The following is a 24002-nucleotide window of genomic DNA, read 5'->3' as shown; positions in this document are numbered from 1 at the left end:
AAAATAAATAAATAAATTTATTTTTTAAAAAAACTCTCAGCAAACTAGAATAGAGAGGAAATTTCTCATCTTGATAAAGACGATCTACAAAAAACCCTACAGCTAACATCATACCTAGTGGTGAGAAACTCGAAGATTTCCTGTTAAGATCAGAAATGAGGCAAGGATGTCCCCTCTCACCGCTGTTTTTCAACATCATACTGAAAGCCTAGCTAATATGATAAGACAAGAAAAGGAAATAAAAATATTCAGATTGAGAAGGAAGAAATAAAACTTTCTGTGATCAAACAGTTTTGGGGTTTTTTTTAGAACAATAAACACCTTTATTACATGAGCTAAGATAGGAGGGAAGAGGATTTATTTGCCTTTCCGGGCCTTGATTTTCCTCAGATAGAACTCCAGCTCCTTTCCCTCTAAAACATAACCATCTGCTCTGCCACACTGTCCTGGTCTTGAAGCAATGCATGCAAGAAACTTGCCCTGCTGGAACTGCTCCTCTAGAAGACTGCTGATTTGGGCATTCTTTTTCCTTTCATCATATTTCTTCTGAATTTCTTTTTTGAACGTTTTTTGTTTAAAATCACTTCCTCTTCAGGAGTCAGCCTGGCCCCCTTCTTGCGGCCCAGGGGCAGTGTATAGTGAGACTCGTACCACTGTTGGTACGTGTGCTGTCAATGAGCACGATGCAGTTCTTCACCAGGGTCTTAGAGTGGACCAGTTCATTGTTGGATGCATTATAGACAACATCAATGATCCTTGTCTTGCGTGTACAACACTCTGAGCCCCAGCAGAAGTTCCCAACGTCCAGCCTCAAGGCCCAGTACTTCTTGTCACCTCCTCACACACAGACTGTGTGTATGCGGCGGGGGCCACTCCTGGTGTTGGCAACAGGGTGTCCCAGCTCATACTTCCACTTCTTGTGGTAGGGCTTTCTCTTGCCCCCAGTCTTGCTGCGCTTGTGCCAGTTGTCCTGAGAAATGCCTCCGTGTGGAAGTGGGGTCAGGAGCCTGAGCCAGGGAGCCCGGGGCCAGCCCACCAGCCCAGCACCCTGCCTCACGCTCAGCTCTCCAAGGTTGGCTTCCCCATGATCAAACAAACTTTGATCATCTATGTAGAAAATCTGAAAGAATCAACAACAACAACAAAAAACTCCTGGAACTAATAAGTGATCCTGGTTGCAAGATACAAGTTTGCAGGACACAAGATGGATATTCAAAAGTCAGCTGTTTTCTTACAATGAAAAAGTGGAATTTGAAATTAAAAATATAATATCATCGTGGAATCTAAAATATGGCACAAATAAACTTATCTATGAAACAGAAACAGATTCACAGACATAGAGAATAGACTCGTGGTTGCCAAGGGGAGAGGGGTGTGGGGGAGGGAGGGAGTGGAAGTTCCAGGTTAGCAGCTACAAACTAGTATTTATAGAATGGATAAACAACAACGTCTTACTTTATAGCACAGGGCACTATATTCAATATCCTGTGATAAACCATAATGAAAAAGAATATAAAAAAGAATGTATTTATATGTATAACTGAATCACTTTGCCATACAGCAGAAATTAACACAACATTGTAAATCAACTATAGTTCGATAAAAAGAAAAGAAAAAATCTAGTATCATTTACATTAGCACCCCCAAAAATGAAATAGGTATGAATCTAACAAAATATGTACGAGATTTATATGAGAAAAATCTACAAAACTCTGATGAAAGAAATCAAAGAAGAACTAAATAAATGGAAAGATATTCCATATTCATGGGTAGGAAGACACAATACTGTCACAATGTCAGTTCTTCCAAACTGGATTGTGATTCAACACAATCCCAATAAAAATCCCAACAAATTAATTTATGGACTTTAATAAACTGATTCTAAAGTTTCTATGGAAGGGTAAAAGACCCTGTTTGCACCTTGATTTGTCTGCTGAAAATGTGAACTAGTAAAAATGAAGTAACTGGAAGAAAAATAGCCAACACAATATTGAAGGAAGAGAATAAAGTTAGAGGATTGACACTACCCAACTTCAAGATTTACTACAAAGCTACAGTCATCAAGACAGTGTGGTATTGGTGGAAGAATAGACAAATAGAGTAATGGAAGAGAGTAGAAAGCCCAGAAATAGACCCACATAAATGTAGTCAACTGATCTTTGACAAAGGAGCAAAGACAATACAATGGAGAAAAGAGTCTTTTCAACAAATGGTGCTGGAACAGCTGGACATCATATGCAAAATAAATGAATCTAGGGACTTCCTTGGTGGTGCAGTGGTTAAGAATCCACCTGCCAGTGCAGGGTACACAGGTTCGATACCTGGTCCAGGAAGATCCCACATGCTGCGGAGCAACTAAGCCCGTGCGCCACAACTACTGAGTCTGTGCTCTAGACCCTGTGAGCCACAACTACTGAGCCCATGCGCCACCACAATGAGAAGCCCATGCACTGCAACGAAGAGTAACCCCCGCTTGCTGCAACTAGAGAAAGTCTGCACACAGCAACGAAGACCCAACGCAACCAAAAGTAAAATTAAATTTTAAAAAAATGAATCTAGACACAGACTTTACACCCTCCACAAAAATTTACTCAAAATGGGGGGGGCTTCCCTGGTGGTGCAGTGGTTGAGAGTCCGCCTGCCGATGCAGGGGGCACGGGTTCGTGCCCTGGTCCGGGAAGATCCCACATGCCGTGGAACGGCTGGGCCCATGAGCCATGGCCGCTAAGCCTGTGCGTCCGGAGCCTGTGCTCCACAATGGGAGAGGCCACAACAGTGAGAGGCCCGCGTACTGCAAAAAAAAAAAATTTACTCAAAATGGATCACAGACCTAAATGTAAAACAACAAAGCTATAAAACTCCTAGAGGGTAACACAGGAGACAAACTAGATGACCTTGGATATGGCAATGACTTATAAGAAACAACACTAAAGTCATGATCCATGAAATAAATAATAGATAATAATTTCATTTTAATTAATATTAAAAACCTCTGCTCTGCAAAAGACACTGTCAGAATGGAAAGACAGGCCACAGACAGGGAGAGAATATTTGCAAAAGACATATTGATAAAGGATTGTTATCCAAAATATACAAAGAATTCTTAAAAGTCAACAACAGAAAACTAACAATCCAACTTAAAAATGGGCCAAAGACCTGAATAGACAATTTGCCAAAGATATACAGATGGTAAACACACATATGAAAAGATGTTCCACATCATGTCATAGGGAAATGCAAATTAAAGCAACAATGAGATACCACTACACACCTATTAGATTGGCCAAAATCCAGAACACTGACAACACCAAATGCTGGTGAGGATGTAGAGCAACAGGAGTTCTCATTCATTGGTGGTGAAAATTCAAAATGATGCAGTCACTTTGGAAGACTGGCAGCTTCTTATGAAACTAAACATACTCTTAGCATATAATTCAGCAATCATGCTCTTTAATATTTACACAAATGAGTTGAAAACTTATGTCCACACAAAAACATGCACATGAATGTTTATAGCAGACTTATTCATAATTACCAAAACTTGGAAGCAATCAAGATGTCCTTCAGTAGGTGAATGAATAAAAAAAACTGCGGTATATCTAAACTATGGAATATTATTCAGCACTAAAAAAAAGAACTATCAAGCCGTGAAAAGACATGGAGGATCCTTAAAAGTATATTACTAAGAGACTTCCCTGGTGGTCCAGTGGGTAAGACTCCGCACTCCCAATGCAGAGGGCCTGGGTTCAATCCCTGGTTGGGGAACTAGATCCCATGTGCATGCCGCAACGAAGATCCCGCATGCCGCAACTAAGACCCAGAGCAACCAAAATAAATAAATAAAATTTTTTTTCTAAAAGTGTATTACTAAGTGAAAGAAGCCAATCTTAAAAGGCTGCATACTGTATTATTCTTTAGGGGAGGAAAACTTTTCCTTTCTTCCCTTCTAGGTTTCGTGGCTGGTTTAATAATTAGACGTAAGACATTAACAGGAGAAAAATTTAATTTGTACATATGAGTGCTTGAAGGAATGTGAGACTCAGAGAAGTTACCAAAGCAGGTTGCTTCTTAACCTTTTAGACAAAGAAACAATTACTTGTGAAGATCTGACAAAACAAGGGGGTTTGGACTTGGGGTAGCAAATTAATGAAAAGAAACAAAATTTGTTTATAGAGCCTTCTCAGCCTTGAATTCCCTATCCCTGACAATAAGGATGATTTCTTGGGGTGGCCTAATCTGCTCTCCAATTCCAACTATATGACATTCTAAAAAAGGCAAAACTATGGAAACAGTAAAAAGGTTAGTGACTACAGGGGTTAGGAGGGGAGGGTAGGAGGGATGAATAGGCTGAGCATAGAGGATATTCAGGGCAGTGAAATTATTCTGTATGATAATATAATGATAGATACATGTCATTCTACATTTATCAAAACCCATACAATGTACAACACCAAGAATGAACACTAATGAAACTATAGACTTTGGGTGATAATTATGTAAGATTCATCGATTGTCACAAATGTACCACTTTGGTGCAGAATGTTGAAAGTGGATGAGGCTGCTCTGTGTGGGGACAGAGGGTTTACAGGAACTCAGTGCATTTTCTGCTCAATTTTGGTGTGAACCTAAAACTCCTCTAAAAAATAAAGTCTGTTTAAAAGGAAAAAAACCCATAATGAGACATCATCTCACACCCACTGGAATGGCTACAATCAAAACAAAACAGAAAACAAGTGTTGACAAGGATGTGGAGAAATTAGAACTCTTGTGCATTGTTGGTGGGAATGTAAAACAGCACAACACTATGGAAAATGGTATGGCAGCTCCTCAAAAACTAAAAATAGAATTACCATATTGATTTGGCAATCCTACTGCTGTATATTAAAAATAATTGAAAGCAGAATCTCAAAGAGATATTTGCATACCCATGTTCAAAATAGCAGCGTTATTCACTATAGCCAAGGGGTGGAAGCAACACAAGTGTTCATTGAATGGATGGATAAGTAAAATACAATGTATACATACCATGGAATATTATTCAGCCTTAAAAAAGGAAGGAAATCATATCACATGCTTACAACATGGGTGAAGCTTAAAGACATTGTGCTAAGTGAAATAAGCCAGTTGCAAAAAGACAAATACTGTGTGATGCCACTTGTGTGAGATATCTAGAGTAGTCAAATTCATAGGTGCAGAAAGTAGAATGGTAGTTGCCAGGGGCTGGTGGGGAGGAGAAAATGGGGAGTTACTGTTTAATGGGTATAGCGCTTCAGTTTTGCAAGATGAAAAATTCTAGAGATCAGTTGCACAGCAATGTGAATACACTGTACTTCACACTACTAAACAGTACACTTAAAAATCATCAAGAGGGACTTCCCTGGTGGTCCAGTGGTAAAGAATCTGCCTTACAATGCAGGGGACGCAGCTTCGATCCCTGGTCAGGGAACTAAGATCCCACATGCCGCTGGGCAGCGAAGCCCACGTGCCACGACTACTGAGCTTGTGCGCCTCAACTAGAAAGCCTGCGGGCCACAAACTACAGAGTCCACATGCCCTGGAGCCTGCGTGCCACAACTAGGGGAGAGAAAACCCACACGCCACAACTAAAGAGAAGCCCGCGCACCAAAACGAAATGCCCATGAGCTGCAACTAAGTCCTGACGCAGCCAAAACTAATAAATTAAATAAATAAATCTTTTTAAAAAAAATCATTAAGATGGGGAATTCCCTGGCAGTCCCATGGTTAGGACTCCACGCTTTCACTGCTGAAGGCGTGGGTTCAATTCCTGGTGGGGGAACTAAGATCTCACAGCTGCACGTCATGGCCAAAAAAATAAAAAATAAAATAAAATGATATATTTTAAAAAATCATTAAGATGGTAAATTTTATGTTTTTTTATCATGACTAAAAACTAAATAAAGTAAAATTTTAATAACGTAAATTAACGAAGCTAATTATTTTTTAGTGGATCAAAGACCTAAATATAAGAGCTAAAACCATAAAACTCTTAGAACAAAACATTGGGGAAAAGCTTCACAACTTTGGATTTGGCAATGATTTCTTGATGTGACACCAAAAGCACAGTCAACAAAGGAAAAACTATATAAATAGAACTACTTGAAAATTAAAAATTTTTTTTTCATCAATAGACAAAATCAACAGAGTAAAGAGGCAAGTCATGGAATGGGAGAAAATACTTTAAAATTATATATATCTGATAATGGATTAACATCCAGAATATATAAGGAACTCCTACAAATCAATGACAAAAAAACAAACAACCTGATTTTTAAATATACAAAGAACTTGAATATACATTTCTCCAAAGAAGATATACAAATGGCCAATAAGCGGAGAAATTGGAACTATTGTGCTTTGCTGGTGGGAATGTATGCAACTGCTGTGGAAAATGGTATGGCAGTTCTTCAAAAAATTAAATGTAGAATTACCGTTATGACCCAACAATTCTGCTTCTGGGTATATACACAAAAGAAATGAAAGCAGGGACTTGAGCAGATATTTGTACACCAATGTTCATAGCAGCATTACTCACAATAGCCAAAAGGTGGAAAAAACCCAAATGTCCATCAGTGGATGAATGAATATACAAACTGTAGCATATACATACAATGGAATATTATTCAGCCTCAAAACCAAGAAAATTCTGACATTCACTGCAACATGGATGAACCTTGAGGACATTATGCTCAGTGAAATAAGCCAGACACAAAAGGACAAATATTGTATAATTCCACTTACATGAGGTACCTAGAATAGCCAAATTCATAGAGACAGAAGGTAGGACAATGATTCCCAGGGGCTGGGGGAAGGGGAGAATGATGAGTTAGTGTTTAATGGGTACAGAGTTTCAGTTTGGGATGAAGAAAAGTTCTGGAGATGGATGGTGGTGATGATTGCACAACAATGTGAATGTACTAAGTACCACGAAACTGTACACTTAAAAATGGTTACAGTGGTAAAATTTTATGTTATGTATATTTTACCACAATAAAAAAAGACATCCAACATTATAATTTCATTTAGTGACATAAAACTATATACATATCTTTCATTTTAAACAGGTTATGGAAACAGTGGTAACTTACGTACCTCATAAAATGAATCAGGAAATTTAGAAAGTTTAAATCATGAGAAATTTAACCCTGGTCATGTACAAACCAGAATATTGTGTTGACATTATTTTTATATGGTAAACTACTTTTCCAAGACTCTCAACCATGCCCAAAGCTCTTTTATCTTGGAATTAAAGCTTCTTCTTGTCTTTTAACAAAGGCTATTATGCACATAGACTTTCGAGTGTCTACACACATAAAAAACACAGTTGAATAATTTTGTTTTAGACAACTTTTACTATTTATTTGGACTAGATAGTTCTAGAGTGTGCACATAACAACCGAATGTCTTGTTTTGTTTTCCATTTTAATGGTAATCTTTAAGTTTACTGAGAGCATAAGAGAGAGGAACAGAAAAAGTGAGAAGCAGCTGGCTTTAGACCAATCTGAAATTGTTATTTTAAAAGACTACTTATGTTTCCTCTGCAAGGGAAGGGAAGAACTTTAGAAACAGAAAAACAGAAGAAACCACATTACAGCTGGTTTAGAGAGTAACTTGGGCCTTTGACAAATTTCTCAAGCCTTACAATTAGAAAGCCCACATTTACTAATCCCCGAGGTATGGAAATGGAGGCATGGAGTTCATCCTACATTAAATAAAATGATCTCTCTTTTCAACAAACAAGACAATCTCTTCATGAGAGTTTGTTTTTTGCTTGAAGGTGTCTCTTAAATGAACAATCTTTTCAATGTCAAAAGCCCCCCAAAGTGGGCTTCCCTGGTGGCACAGTGGTTGAGAGTCCGCCTGCCGATGCAGGCGGCACAGGTTCGTGCCCCGGTCCGGGAAGATCCCACATGCCACGGAGCGGCTGGGCCCGTGAGCCATGGCAGCTGAGCCTGCGCGTCCGGAGCCTGTGCTCCGCAACGGGAGAGGCCACAACAGTGAGAGGCCCGCGTACCGCAATAAATAAATAAATAAAATTAAAAATTTTTTAAAAGCCCCCCAAAGTGGCTACTGCAATTCCAAATTGTCACTGGTGAAATTGGAGCAGTCAGAAAACTAAGTACAAGTTGGTGGTGTTGTGGTTAGAAAGCATGCAGCAGGTAAGTGTTCGACCAGGAAGAAGTCCTTTTTTAAAAGAGCCCATGGAACCGAATGGTCCATAAGGATGGTTCATGTGTAACTTTATTTCTCTGAAGCTTGGCCAAAGGCCAATCAATCAGCACCCATCAGAGCCAGATACAACCTCCTAATTCTAGGCAAACTAAGCTAAACAAAATAGTTCTCAGGGATACAAGGACAAGATCAAGGAGGAAATCTTTACAAGGTTTTGAAATGATGACCCAAGACAAAGAATGTCCAACTAGAGAATGAACTTATCAGGGTTATGCCCATCTCTCCCATAGAATTTTCATTCTCAAGAAGCAGCAAATGCTGGAGAGGATGTGGAGAAAAGGAAACCCTTGTGCATTGTTGGTGGGAATGTAAGTTGGTGCACCCACTACAGAAAACATCATGGAGGTTCCTCAGAAAATTAAAAATAGAATTACCATATGATCCAGCAATCCCACTTCTAGGTATTCATCCGAAGCAAACAAGATCACTATCTTAAAAAGATATCTGCACCCCCCATGTTTATTGCAGCATTATTTACAGTAAATCCAGGACATGGTAACAAACACACACACACACACATGCACACACACACACACACAGAGGAGCATTTTTCAGCCATAAAAAAGAAGGAGATCCTGCCAATAGTGACAACATGGGTGGACCTAGGGGACATTATGCTAAGTGAAATAAGTCAGAGAAGACAAATACCATATTATCTCATTTACATGTGGATTCTAAACAAACAAACAAACTCATAAATACAGAGAACAGATTCGTGGCTGCCAGAGGCGGCAGGATAGGAGTGGCAAAATGAGTGAAGGTGGTAAAAGGGCATAAACTTCCTGTTACAAGATAAATAAGCTCTGGGGATGTAATGTACAACAATGAGGACTATAGTTAATAATACTGTATTGTATATTTGAAAGTTGCCAAAAGAGTAGATCTTAAAGTTCTCTTCACAAGAAAAACATTATGTAACTATATGTGGTGATGGATGTTTATTAAATTTATCCTGGCGTGTGATGATCATTTCTCAATATATACATATTTCAAATCATTATGTTGTACACCTAAAACTAATACAATGTTGGGACTTCCCTGGTGGCACAGTGGATAAGACTCCACGCTCCCAGTGCAGGGAGCCCGGGTTCAATCTCTGGTCAGGGAACTAGATCCCACATGCATGCCGCAACTAAGAGCTCACATGCCACAACTAAGGAGCCCACATGCTAAAACTAAGGAGCCAGCAAGCCACAACTAAGGAGCCCGCCTGCCGCAACTAAGACCTGGTGCAACCAAATAAATAAATATTAAAAAAAAACAAATACGATGTTATATGTCAATTACATCTCAATTAAAAAAACACAGTTTTCATCTTATAAAAAAATGCTCAAGACACTGGGCAGGCAGATAGACCATAGAACAAGTGTTAGAAGGCTAGAAACAAGTAACCAAAACAACCTCAAGAGGCCTTATTCCTGGAAAAAAAAAAAAAGAAACTCAGTGCTGAGGGATTTCAACAAAACATCAGATCTCAGTTCAGCATGAGCTTGTCTCCTGACCATGGACACCTCAAATAGGTAGAGACTGGGAGGAGTATCAGATGCACACAGTATTACTGATTCAAGGGTCCTGGTCCAAGGTTGGGAGGGCTTCTGCTGAATCTTGGTGAACCTCCAATTCTGTCAACATCCTCCAGCCAAAGACCAGCAAGAGCTCACCCGCAACTGAACAAGTGGGGTTTGTTTTTCATTTCAGCAAAGTTGGATGCACATCACAGGGGAACCCTGAGGCAACTCAGCAAGAGGGTGTTGGAAAGAATTTGTTATGGGATTAGGGCTCCTGTAGGCATTTTGGAGGAGGGCTCAAGGCAGTGGGTTTTCCTCTGGATTGGATGCTGTCAAGAAGTGGGGGTAATTTTACGACCAGAGGATGTATAATAAATCCAATCTGTAAGGCAGGAGGAATGAATGAAGGCTAAAGGTGTGATTGGTAAAGAAGCAGCCCTCGTACGTGCCAGGACCAGAGGATGCCTGGTCATTCTGGGAGGTTGGGACAATGGTCAAGTTTTTGTCTGTGGTTAGACCTGATTATTGAGTGGAATCCTGTTTCTTGATCCATCACAGTCACATAGTGACCTCATCTGATGTTGAGGTCCTATGAAATTGGTCATGTTCAACAGAACACCAAGGCCTACTTGTGAGTGCCAGGCCAGCCCTAGATGTCAGGGGCGGTATTCCTCTTTCTTGTAGTCTGATTTAGTAATATCATATGTAAATAAATGTCTAGTTATTACTATGACTAGTTAGTAAATTAACTGATACATGAATTTGAACAAACCCAAAATCTCTGTTGTACAATTCCACTTATAGCAGTCAAATTCATAGAGACAGAAAGTAGAATGGTGGTTCCCAATGGCTAGGGGGAGAGGGAAGGGGGAGGTTATTGTTTAGTGAGTACAGACTTTCAGTTTTGCAAGATGAACAGAGTTCTGGAGATGGATAATGGTGATGGTTGCACAACACTATGAACGTACTTTATGCCACTGAACTGTACACTTTAAAGTGGTCTAAATGGTAAATTGTGTTATTTATATTTTGCCACAATTTTAAATATTAAATAAATAAAAACATCTACAAAAGGTTTGAGGCAACTACTAAATCATACCACTGATGAAATATTTTATCTTCTTGATTCATTTTTTAGTAAAAAAATTAACAATTTAAAACAACTATCAATTGTAATGATATGGGTCAAACTTAATAAAATACTTCATATATGAACGAAAATCTAACAAGATTATTACACCTCACAGTTTGCATTTTTTCCTCTCTCACTGTTTTACATGTTAAACAGAAATAAATGTGGTCACATGTAGAATGACAGAAATGAAGTAACTCAAATTCTATTTCTCTGTCTTTAAAATCATTAGGTCATTGGGACTTTCCTGGTGGCGCAGTGGTTAAGAATCCGCCTGCCAATGCAGGGGACACGGGTTGGAGCTCTGGGCTGGGAAGATCCCACATGCCGTGGAGCAACTAAGCCCGTGCGCTACAACTACTGAGACTGCGCCCTACAGCCCGCGAGGCACAACTACTGATCCCATGCACAAGCTCTGTGAAGGGGTATTTTGTATGCGGAAATCTTCAGCCCTGGAGGACCAGGCTAGAAGTACAAGACATCTCTACCACAAGGTGACCTCCAAGAAAGGACTTTTGGAGGGAGGTCATCACCCATGTAACTAACTGCGAAGGTTTACCTGCAGAGGAGAAAATAGCCAGGTTAGTTTCCTCCCATCTCCCCAAGTGATGTCCCTCTTCTGGGATAGGAAATGAGGGTAGGCTTTGGAATAGAGGAAAGGAAGTCTCCTCCCAAATTTAAGGCTACCAGTGTGGTCCAGCCCAACATCAGAGAGTCTCTGGAGGCTCTAAAGCAGCAGAACTGCTTCTTTCTTCGAAAAGATGGCCAGGGTGAGCCAGAACCTGAACCTTCCATCACTTTCTCTCTCCTGGAGCCACTGATGGTGGCAGAAGTGGTAACTGGCAGACGGATGGGAGCAGAACCCCAGCTTCCTAAGGACACTCCAGCTGCACCAGAACAGGGTACCCCACCCCTGCTGGACCTCTGGCTACAGAGTGGGGCTTGGCAGCAACAGTAGCCAGAGAAAATGGGGTGCTTCTGGAGATGCCCCAAGCTTTCTGGGGTCCTATCCAATAAACATCTGCACGCCAAACTAGCCAGGGCAACTGAGTTGCAGACCTACCACAGGAAGGAGGACATCCTTGGGAATGTGAGTAGGGCCCCAAGCCAATTAATAGGAATATTAAAAGACATGTAACTTTTTTTTTTTTGATGAGGGGGAATCCAAGCTGTTCCTGTCAGCATGATATCATCCATGCAGTAGACCAACATGATGTCCTGTAGGTCAAGGTTGCTGTGCACTGACTTGCCTAGAGCCAGAGAACCCCAACCCCTAAGGTTTATTCACTCATCATTGGCCACAGGCCTTCAAGGCTCACTCACTGCAGTGTTCCTCTTTCTCCTAGCTCTGAAAATGCCCCTTCCTTCTTTTCTAGCTGAACAATGTATCTAAATTTTGTGTAATATTTTATGCTGAGAGTGGGGGGACCTCTCCTCCTCCCCCACGTCTTGGCAACACAAGTATGTCTGAGACAGCATCCCTGTGGTAGTCAGCATCCCAGACAGTCCCTAATGATTTTTCTTTACAGGTATCCATGGTCCTATGTGGTCCCCTCTCACACTGAATGGTATTGACCTATGTAACCAATAGGATGCTGCAGAAATGACAACATGTGGCTTCTAAGGCTGAGTCATAAAGGCATTATGCTTCCACCTTGCTCTCTTGATTCTCTCACTTGAGGGAAGCCAGCCACCAGTGCACAAGGACACTCCAGTCCCCCTGTGGAGAGGCCCTTGTGGTGAGGAACTGAGGCCTCCTGCCAATAGCCATGTGAGTGAGCCACCTTGGGAAGAGATCCTCCAGTCCCACCAAGCCTTCAGATGATGCAGCCTTGAGTAACATCTTGACTTTGTGAGAGACCCTGAGCCAGAACCACCCACCTAAGCTGCTCCCAAATTCCTGACCCCCAGAAACTAAGGAATATATGTCTATTTTTGTTTTAAGCTACTAAGTTTTGGTATAATTTGTTGCTAAAACAGTCCACCTCCCCAGTTTACTACTCTTCAAGAAGCCACCTCCTCACCTTCGTCCAGAACGCCCCCATCCCCATAATGGCATTCTGGATGTGAGCAGTGCAAGATCCCCACTGCCCACAGACTTGGGTCCCTGGGTGTGGGCTCCAAGTCCATTGGAGTTCACGTCCTTTGCAGACTACTAGAGCTCTCATCTCCTGGCCCCACTTAAAACCAAGAGATATCAGTGGGACTGGGAAGTGGGGGAGTGGGGTGTCACCAGCAGACTCCCCATCCATACTCTGCCATGACTATATATTCTCAGGGTATACGTGAGACCCTTCCTAATTTCCAGTGATATAGAAAAATTTTTCCTATTACTTCTGTTTGACTATTTTGGGGAAAACTGGAAAAGGGTGTAAGTCTAAGGACAGATCTGGAATGCTATTTTGGAATGGGAAATTACTAAAACCCTGGGTTACAACATTATAACACTTACTAGAAAAGTCACTCTAAGGTGGCAGGGGGCCAAAGGGGACAAAACTGGAGTCAGAGTGCCCTGTGATGGAGCTAATATTGGCCAATGAGCAGTGCTGATCTCATTGTTATGATGCCCTCATAGTTATTGTCATGATAAATCATTGTATTAGGTGAATTCTGACAGCATGGGCTCCATTAGATAGCAGAGTGATCTGAGATGCTCTGGCCTTTAACTCTCTCTTGGCCAGGGCCTTGTTTGGGAGCTCTTGTTTATGAACACCCTACTGTATGTGCCAGGCACTGTGCTGAAAAGTGGCAGAATATGCCATCCCAAATATGCCACTTTGGCATAAGAATTATTGAGCTAAAGGCTCTTGAAGAAATAGCAGGTATGTGAAGGGTACTCTGACCTCCGCTTTTCTTCCTGAAAACAGGAGACAAAATTTGTGAAAGATGCTCTCTCTGTACCAGGAGGAAAGATTCTTATCACCAGAGATGGGAAGTTGAGACCAAGAGAAATCTGCACAAACAGACCTTATTAAAATAATTCATCTTTAGTCTCCCCATTTTTTCTTTTTTGGCCACGCCATACGGCATGCAGGATCTTAGTTTCCCAACCAGGGATCAAACCCTTGCCCCCTGCAGTGGAAGTGTGGAGTCTTAACCACTTGACCGCCAGGGAAGTCCCTCTCCATGTATTTTAGTTACTTTTCCACAACTGTCTCTCTTTGTCCAGCCTACTATATAAACACTTAGGCCTGGCCACTTCTCTGGATCTTTGTTTTTCCTGTGGGGGCTCCCATGTAAAGATCTATATGATTTTCTTCTTTTAATCTGTCCCATGTCAATTTAATTCTTGGAACCAGCCAGAGATTCTAAGAGGACAGAGGTTAAGTTTTACCTCCCTACTGTGCCAAGGTCTCCATTTATGTCTCACAGTCCCATGAGATACTGCTTTCATCCCCATTCTCTAGATGGTGAGACTGAGACCCAAAGCAATCGAGGACATTCCTAAGGTCACATAGCCATAAAGTGGTAGAGCTTAGATGGACACCTGAGTCTATCTGAACCCCCAGCTTTTCTACCACAATGTACATAGGAATGAGTCACAGATGGCTTCCAAGAAGAAGAGACACTGGCCTGGCCCAGCCCTTGAATAATCAGAACACGTTTATTAAACCCTGGAGGGGTAAGGGAGAGAATGCAGTGTTGAGCGCATCAAGGTTTTATGATAGGGCTGAAACCCAGGGTTCAAGGGAGAGAGTGGTGGGGAGCGAGGCTGCTGCACGCAAAGGCCAGCTCTTGAAGGGCCCTAAGTACCAGGCCTTAACCTGGAACTTATCCTGTGTGTCTGGGGGGCCTCCTGGTTGTCCAAAGTGGGGGGTGACATGGTCAGATTTGGTGTTTGAAGACTATCTGGGGACAGCATGGAGGCTAGATTGGGACAGCAGTTCTCAACATCAGTGTGCATCAGAATCATTCTGGGCTCCCTGTAAAAAACATCTGGAACCACACTCAAAAGTCTGATTCAGGGACTTCCCTCATGGCACAGTGGTTGAGAATCCGCCTGCCAATGCAGGGGACACAGGCTCGATCCCTGCTCCAGGAAGATGCCACATGCTGCGGAGCAACTAAGCTCGTGCGCCACAACTACTGACCTGTGCTCTAGAGCCCGTGAGTCACAACTACAGAGCCCGCGTGACACAACTACTGAAGCCCACCCGCCTAGAGCCCGTGCTCTGCAACAAGAGAAGCCACCGCAATGAGAAGCCGGCACACCACAAGGAAGAGTAGCCCCCGCTCGCTGCAACTAGAGAAAGCCTGTGCGCAGCAATGAAGATCCGACACAGCCAAAAATAAATTAAAAAAAAAAAAAAAAAAAAATCTGATTCAGCAGGGCTGGAGAGGGGCCCAGGGTCTGCATTTTAACAAGTTTTCCGAGGGATTCTGATGCAGGTGGTCACATGAAGAAACACTAGTAATCCAGAGGGAGAAAAGCAAGGAAACTAAGAACAAGGTTGTTGCCAGAGACAAATGATAAGTCCTTGAACCTCAACTGTGGCAAGGAAAATGGAAACAGCCTAACTACTATGGCAGGATAATATCTTTATAATGTTACCACTTTTTTTCCCCTAGTAATTCACTCCAACCCCGTTTCCAACAGCTAGTCCATTCTGTGCTCATTGCTCCTCATGGGTGGAATGTGACAGGGCAGAGAATAAGAGTCTTTTCAGTGTGATACGTTGGACTTGTTTCAAACAACACAGGAGTTGGGATGGGGGGGAGAAGGTAAAATTTATAGATAAATCAAGATTGGCCATGAGTTGATTATTGTGGAAGCTGGGTGATGACTGCAAGGGGACTCATTATAGAATTCTGTCTACATTTGTCTATGTTTTAAATTTTTATTTTAAAAAGATTTTTCTCTTTTTTTTTGCGGTACGCGGGCCTCTCACTGTTGTGGCCTCTCCCATTGTGGAGCACAGGCTCCGGACGCGCAGGCTCAGCAGCCATGGCTCACGGGCCCAGCCGCTCCACAGCATGTGGGATCCTCCCGGACCGGGGCACGAACCCGTGTCCCCTGCATCGGCAGGCGGACTCTCAACCACTGCGCCACCAGGGAAGCCCTAAAAAGATTTTTTTTAAGTATTTCTGGATTCGGTTTCAACAAGGACTCAGGGCAAAGGAGAGAAGTGTCAGCCACAGCTGAAAAGTTTTTTTTTTAATTAATTAATTAATTTATATTTGACTGCATTGGGTCTTCGTTTCTGTGCGCAGGCTTTTCTCTAGTTGCGGTGAGCGGGAAATACTCTTCGTTGTGGTGCGTGGGTTTCTCATGGCGGTGGCTTCTCTTGTTGCGGAGCATGGGCTCTAGGCACACGGGCTTCAGTAGTTGTGGCACACGGGCTCAGTAGTTGTGGCTCGCGGGCTCTAGAGCTCAGGCTCAGTAGTTGTGGCGCATGGGCTTAGTTGCTCCGCAGCATGTGGAATCTTCCTGGACCAGGGATCGAACCCGTGTCCCCTGCATTGGCAGGAGGATTCTTAACCACTGCACCACCAGGGAAGTCCCTGAAAAGTTTTAAGAAACTTCATGAGGGAGAGGGGAGGGGAGGGGAGGGGAGGGGAGGGGAGGGGAGGGGAGGGGAGGGGAGGGGAGGGGAGGGGAGGGGAGGAAGAACTGGCCCAGGGTGAAGAGGTTCCACTGACAGGAAACTTCTGCTCTTAGGAGAGAGAACTCATCTGATTAGTGTACTTGTGTACTTGGGAAGAACATGGTACATGCTCTGCTCAGTTCTGCCCTTCTTCCTCTTAGGATCTGCCACATCCACCACCCCTCCAGGGGCTCTGGAAGGGAGGTCCACCCATTCTAGCACTGCCATGACTGGGGGCTGGGGGTTCAGTTGCCCACATTGAGCAAATGCTCTGCCCTGGTCTTTGTCAGTAATATGGTAATATTCAGCCTCCACCTGCCTCTCCTTTGCTTCATTTTCCAGTATGTAGAGAACTCTAGTCAAGAAGACAGTGCCATTGGGACTTCCCTGGTGGTGCAGTGGTTAAGACTCCACACTCCCAATGCAGAGGGCCCGGGTTCGATCCCTGGTCAGAGAGCTAGATCCCACATGCATGCCACAACTAAGGAGCCTGTCTGCTGCAATTAAGGAGCCCATGTGCCACAACTAAGGGGCCTGCAAGTCACAACTAAGGAGCCGGAGAGCCGCAACTAAGGAGCCCGCCTGCCACAACTAAGACCCGGTGCAACCAAATAAATAAATAAATACATATTTTAAAAAAAAGAAGAAGACAGTGTTATCTACTGGGGCTTCCTCCAGATACTCCAAAAGGAGGACTTCAGGGGTCTGGAGAAATGGAAGTGTTACCGAGTCCAAGCTCACTCTGCTCGCCGCATGACAGAAGACAGGCCAATAAATCGGGAGACAAGGTGTTGAGGCAAGGAGTACAACTTTATTCGGAAAGCCGGCAGACTGAGAAGATGGCCAACTAAATTCTCCAAAAAACCATCTTATCGGGGTTTGGATGCCCATTTCTTTTATAGAACGAGGTAGGGGTGCGGGCGTGGGGTGGGGCTGGGGGAGGAGATGAGGAAGTAAAGTAAAAACGCTATACGTTTTGTAAATATCCCCTGGAATGGCCAGCCTCTGGGAGGGGATGTGTTAATTTCTTCTTACTTGCAGCCATCCACAGGTGGACAGGGTGAGGATGCTTCCCTGAACAAAGGCACTTTAGTTTAGCATTCAGGCAGAGGGGCAGGGTTCCCCGAGGCATTATTAGGCCATTACGTATAGACAGTATCCTTTTAGTGAACAAAAGCAGTGGAAAGCAAAGGTTAAAGTAAAAGAAACAGATCCAACATGTAGTCAGATTTGGCTCTCCCCCGTCACAGAAGTAAAGAAGAGGAGGATGGAGGGAAGCGATGAGAGCACAGAGAGAGGCCGGAGGAAAAGCAAAGAATCCAAGAATAGAGGGGAAGGTTGCCTGGGGAAACAGCAAAACCGGGCATGGAGATGGCTCTGGGGCACATCTAGGCAAAAAGAACCTTAGGTAACCTCACCAAGATTCTCATGAGGCAGGAAGAGAGCTGGGGTCTCTAGTAGACATGTGAGTGAGAACAGCCAGTTCTCAGCAGCAGCCACTGGGGACAAATGACATCTCCATGAATGCCTGTGTGGATGGATGACCTTGAGAACTAGATACACCTGTACACACACACACTCACTCTCACTGTCTCTCTCTCACACACACATACACACACACTCACAGCTGAGTACTAGATAAGACTCCAGGGCCTTAAACACAACCCCAGGGAAAGGGTAAAACCCTCAGTTAGCTGTGTGAGGCCCATGGTGCCCAACCACACCTGTGCAGATGGGACACTATGCTGATCTGGTAATGTGGTTTGCATCACCCTTATAGTTTCCCCTTCCCTCCTCACCACTCAAGCAGTTAGTTCTGTAACTGTTGCCTTGCAGTAGGAGTAAGGTAGATCACAGAGTGGAAGGTAGGAGAACTTGCAAACCATCCTGGATGCTGTGTTTCAAAAGCCCAAGCTCTTACAGACTTGACAGTCAAGGCCAGTGGCCTTCAAACTTTTGCTTCATGCCCCCAAAAAACAGTTTCAAAAACTACACACCCTCTCATTCAGGACCAGCTACATAAACTGGAGTGCCTGGTACAAAATGAGAATGTGAGTCCCTTGTTCAAACATTATAAAGAATTACAAAGGACTTCCCTGGCGGTCCAGTGGTTAAGACTCTGCGCTTCCACTGCAGGGGGCACAGGGTCGATCCTCCATGCTGCACAGCATGGCCAAAAAAAAAAAGAGAGAGAGAATTTCAAGAAGGTGATGGCAGAAAGTTAAGCCAAGCTCAGAGCCCTTCCGAATAAGGGACCCTGAGTGGCTGTGCAGGTTGTACATCCATGAAGCTGGCCCTGCTCTCACACATTTTAAGGTTAGCATATTAAAAAAATATATAAATGTAAGCAGTGGCAAAAGATGTGATTTTAGTACCTTGCATACATGCTTTAAAAATATTTTCTTCCAGTCCTCAGAGCAGTATAATAAGTTAATTAAATGTATGAGAAAGGTCTGTCATGACTATTCATCAATATTGAATGGATAAACAAACTGTGGTACTTCCATACAATGGAATACCACTCGGTACTAAGAAGGAATGAGCTATGGATACACACTACGAAATGGATAAATTGCAAAGTAATTATGCTGAGGGAAAGAAGTCAGGCAAAACAGAGTGCATACTGTATGAAAATATAGAACATTCATAGAGACAGAAAGCAGATCAGTGTTTGCCTGGGGAGAGGGGAAGGAGTGGGAAGGAAAGATTACAGTCAGGTGGAGCCATGTGGCTGAAATCTCCCCAACAGAATGTGAGTGAAAGTGATGTATAGTCATTACTAGGTATTGCTCATAAAAACAGCCCAGGCAACCCTCGCTCTATCTTTACCATCCTCTCGTTGAATGGAGAGAACCTGGATGAGGGCAGAGCCACAAGACAGAGAGGGAGTGGACCTCTGAATGACTGCATGAAGTAAAGTCCCCTTCATCCAGCATTGAATTGTGACATGAACAAGAACTAAACTATTATGGTTTTAACCCCCTGACATGTCGGGGTCAGTTGTTACAGCAGTTAGCCAACCCTGACTAATACAGAGCCCAATGTAATCTCCCTGCCATGAGATAGCTGGCTGTTTCCCTCAAAGTAAGGCTCCACCTGGGGGCTCAGGCTGGTTCCCTGAGGCTTGCAAATTGGGTTCAGCACAAAGAGTAGGCCAGCCGTGGGAGGGAGCAGTCCGTAATACTGGGCCAGTTTTCACATAAACCCACGGAGCAAGTCCTGAGATGGCTAGGGAAGGAGACTGCCTGATAGCCACAGAAGGAGTCAAGCTGCCCACCAGGCTCTTAAGAAGTTCTTCTGTAGTGAGACCCTTTGGTGAATGTTCATCTGGCACACTAATAACTCTATGCTCTGAAGCCATTCTGGGCAGTCTATCCACATTTATCTTCCTCAAAACTTCTTGTCACTAAGCCTTCAGTCTGGTTCCTTCCAAGTCCCTGACCAACAGACTAAACCATTATCCAACGGCTAGGAATCAGTGCATCTTTACTTTGGGGCCTCTGGGCACACTTCCCTTTTCCAGGTCCCTCAGGCCTTCTCGGAGGAAGACTGGAAGACCCCAACAATCCATTGCCGGCTGGAGCCAACATAATGTGCAAAGCCGTTTATAAACAGGGCTTTAGATTATTCTTCCTTAGTCAACCCATCACAAACAACTCTCCAGGAGACCATGAACATCAGTAGGAGAGGAATGTAAACAACTTGCTCAGGCAACCTACTTGTGCTTTTAGGGCCTGCTGGACCGAGGCCATATATGTCACTTCTTCTTCATGATGGAGTACTGCTGGCTACCCCTAATTCTATGACTAGGTAGATCAGATAACATGGTAGCTCAGGTCACGTGGTCACCTGCTATGCCATGGTCAGGCATCCAATTTCCACATACCCGGGAAGCAAGCCAGGAGATGTTTCTCAGAAGGAAAACAACTGCTGAACAAGGTCATAACTTTGCTCCAAAAGCCAATGCCTGAATATAAGGGCCAAAGGCAGAACTACCTACTTTGCAGCCTGATCCAGTAAGAAAACCTTCTCTCCTTGTATGGTCCCCCTTAAAGTTGATAGCTTTCATGTGACCCAGTAATAGGTAAAAATAATATACCTAAATATGGTATATTTTATAACCAAGTAAAGAAGCCCACCAAGTACAGTACTGCTTTCTTAGTGGTCAGGAGTGTGATGTTCAGCAGCTTGTCCTTTATTTGGTGCAGAATATCAAAACACACCCCAGAACCCTAGATAGTTCACTGAGTAGATAGGCCACTATATATTCGTGGGATTTATTATCTGCTCTCTGGCACACACATCATGCTTACCAAATCATCTAGGGTATCTGCTACTTCCTGTTCTCAAGGTCCTTCAGGATATTGTCATCAGCATCACAGTAGATTAGCCTGATATCCACTGAAATGGTGATTTGGTCAAAAATTCCGATAAACTGGGTATGTCCAGAGAGTGACATACCCCTGAAGCAAGACAGTAAAGGTCTACTGCTGCCCCTGCCAGAGGAACACAAACTTTTTCTGAGGTTTGGTATAGAATAAATAGCATTGACTAGGGTCTTCCCTGGTGGTCCAGTGGTTAAGACTCCATGCTCCCAATGCAGGGTGCCCAGGTTCAATCTCTTGTCAGGGAACTAGATCCCACATGCTGCAACAAAGATCCCACGTGCCGCAGCTAAGACCTGGCATAGCCAAATAAACAAATAAATATATTTTTTTAAAAAAGCATTGATCAGGGCTTCCCTGGTGGAGCAGTGGTTGAGAGTCCGCCTGCTGATGCAGGGGACACGGGTTCGTGCCCCGGTCCGGGAAGATGCCACATGCCGCGGAGCGGCTGGGCCTGTGAGCCATGGCCGCTGAGCCTGCGCGTCCGAAGCCTATGCTCTGCAACGGGAGAGGCCACAACAGTGAGAGGCCCACGTACCGTAAAAAAAAAAAAAAAGCATTGATCAGACCTATAATTGTGGGCCAACAATTGCACTGGCCTACCAGAATGAGTTTATCATAATGCTCGGTCATGATTTAAGACCATCCATCTTCTTTGGTTTTGTTTTTTGGGGTTTTTTTACTATTGCCTTTATAAATTTATTTATTTTATTTATTTATTTTTGGCTGCATTGGGTCTTCGTTGCAGCACGCAGGCTTTCTCTAGTTGCAGCGAGCACGGGCTACTCTTTGTTGCGGTGCACGGGCTTCTCATTGCAGTGTCTTCTCTTGCTGCGAAGCACGGGCTCTAGGCGCGAGGGCTTCAGTAGTTGTTGCACGCCGGCACAGTAGTTGTGGCTTGTGGGCACTAGAACACAGGCTCAGTAGTTGTGGTGCATGGGCTTAGTTGCTACACAGCATGTGGGATCTTCCCGGACCAGGGCTCAAACCTGTGTCCCCTGCATTGGCAGGTGGATTCTTAACCACTGTGCCACCGGGGAAGCCCTATCTTCTCTGTTGATGTATGAATGGATAAAGAAAATGTGATATAGACAGATAGATAGATGGATAGATAGATAGATCTTCTCTGTTGATGTATGAATGGATAAAGAAAATGTGATATAGATGGATAGATATCTGTATATGTGTATATGTATATAAAGGAATATATAAATATCTACAATATATATAGGAATATATATGAGGAATATACAAAAAGTATATATATATAAAATATAAATGAATATTATTCAGCTTTAAAAAAGAAGGAAATCCTGCCATTTGCAACAACATGGATGAAACTAGAGGACATTTTAAGTGAAACAAGCCAGTCGCAAAAAGATAAATATTGCATGATCTCACTTATATGTGGAATATTAAAATAAAAAAGGTAAACTCATAATAACAGAGAGTAGAATAGTGGCTACCAGAGGCTGGGGTGTAGGGAAAAGGGGGAGGTTTTCTTAAGTAGAATGGTGGTTGCAAAGGGCTGAAGGGACAGGAGAATGGGGAGTTGTTATTTAATGAGTACAGAGTTTCAGTTTTACAAGAAGAAAAGTGTTCTGGAGATAGATGGTGGTGATGGTTGCACAACAATATGAATGTACTTAATACCAATGAACTGTACACTTAGAAATGGTTAAGACAATAAGTTTTATGTTACTCAAATTTTACCACAAAGAAAATAAATGAATGGGAAAAAATACCATCTATCCTCTGTTCTGGACAAACTGAAGAGGTAATGTTGATATAGTGGGAATCACCCTGAATCTTTCAAATCTTTGATGGCGGTGCTAATCCCTGTAATGAGATGAAGTATTATTTTTTCATTTGGCAGTTAGGGAGAGCTCCAGGGCCTTCCATTTAGCCCTTCCTCTCAAAATAGTCCTTGCTCCCTTGGGTTGGGCCAATGTCAGAATTCTGCCCTTGTTGATGGATCAACAGCAACTCTACATATAACCACCATATGGTTTCAGGACACCACTGGCCCTGGCATGACACAAGTTGCACTCAAAACTATTTTTAAAAATTTGTACTATACGCATGTCATATATTCAAAAAAGAAAGGGAGGGAAAATATCCCAGTTTTAACAATGAAATACATAATCATTACATTTTTTAAATGTTCCTTTGTGTACCACTCAAAATCCTCTCGCACACATACCACTTTTTTGGACACTGACCTAGTACATGCCCCAGTCATCTCATCTTTATCACACTTGTAATTGTGTATTTAAGTGTCCACTCTCCCCACCAGACTGAGACGGTGAGTCTCGCTTTCCCAAGCACCAAACGCTAGACCCCCCGTGTACCATACACTGAAAATACGAATCTAGACAATCCCTTTGTGCCTTTCAGCTCAGGCTGTCCACGAGCCCATGAGTTCTGGCTGGCTGATGTTGAGCAACCATTTCGCCTTTTGCAGCCTCGGTTTTCTCCGCTGCAAAATGGGAACTACTGTACCTGCCACTCAGTGTAGGTACAAGGAGTCAGGTCATGGCTGTGAAAGTAGCGTAGCACTACAGAAATTACGAATTCACGCATCCATTTAACAGTTATTAAGCGCCCAGGGCCGTGCAGCACGATTACTACAGCGCACACCCTCCCCTCGCGCAGGTCTCATCCCTTGGATCCTAGGATGGGGAGGGCGTTTCCTCACCAGGTTCACTCTTCCGCGGAACTCCGGGTGGTGACCTTACTCAAAATGGCGCAGGCAGCCTCGGGGGCTAGTGCGGCGGCGCGGACTCCGCGTGCCCTCTGACCTGCTGGCAGCGACAGAGGGGGAGCCGGGCGCCGCCATATTGGCTGTTGTCCTGCGAGGGGAGCGGCGGCTGCGGCGGCGGAGGCGGAGGCGGCGGCGCGAGTGAAGCGAGGGAGCGGCGCGAGCAGCAGCATGACTCGGAGGCGGAGCAGGCCGAGTGGCGGCGCGGGCCGGCGCGAGCGGGCGCGGGCCGCGGGGCCGCAGAAGCCCCAGGCGCCGGAGCCCCCGCTGCCGCCGAGCCTGGAAGCAGGAGCGGGTGCAGGGCCCCCGGAGGCGCCGGCGGAGCCCTACCGCGACGGCCCCAGGGAGGAGGACGACCCCAGTCTGGCTCCCGGTCCCCAG

At 43.8% G+C, this 24002-nt stretch overlaps 1 protein-coding gene and 1 pseudogene across 6 annotated transcripts in view; one reads left to right on the top strand and one right to left on the bottom strand.

Annotated features, from left to right (window-relative positions):
- Positions 1-299: 299 nt before the first annotated feature.
- Positions 300-23794, bottom strand: LOC307184926 (small ribosomal subunit protein eS8-like; annotated as a pseudogene). Its single transcript has 2 exons — positions 23662-23794; positions 300-981 (listed from the first exon to the last, which is right to left on the bottom strand). The product of its transcript is annotated as a small ribosomal subunit protein eS8-like (transcript).
- FAM193B (family with sequence similarity 193 member B) overlaps positions 23569-24002 on the top strand; it is a 32258-nt gene continuing 31824 nt past the window's right edge. For all 5 annotated transcript variants that reach the window (XR_013827557.1, XM_079916566.1, XM_079916563.1 and 2 more), the window contains exon 1: positions 23569-24002. Coding sequence is in view for 4 of the 5 variants with exons in the window: in XM_079916566.1 (XP_079772692.1) it covers positions 23793-24002 (210 nt within the window). In the remaining variant the exon portion in view is untranslated.

Source organism: Stenella coeruleoalba (genome assembly GCF_951394435.1).
Source record: "Stenella coeruleoalba genome assembly, chromosome: 3".
Lineage (NCBI taxonomy): Eukaryota > Metazoa > Chordata > Mammalia > Artiodactyla > Delphinidae > Stenella > Stenella coeruleoalba.
The sequence above is the reverse complement of the archived record's forward strand: the minus strand, read 5'-3'. Positions and strand labels throughout refer to the sequence as shown.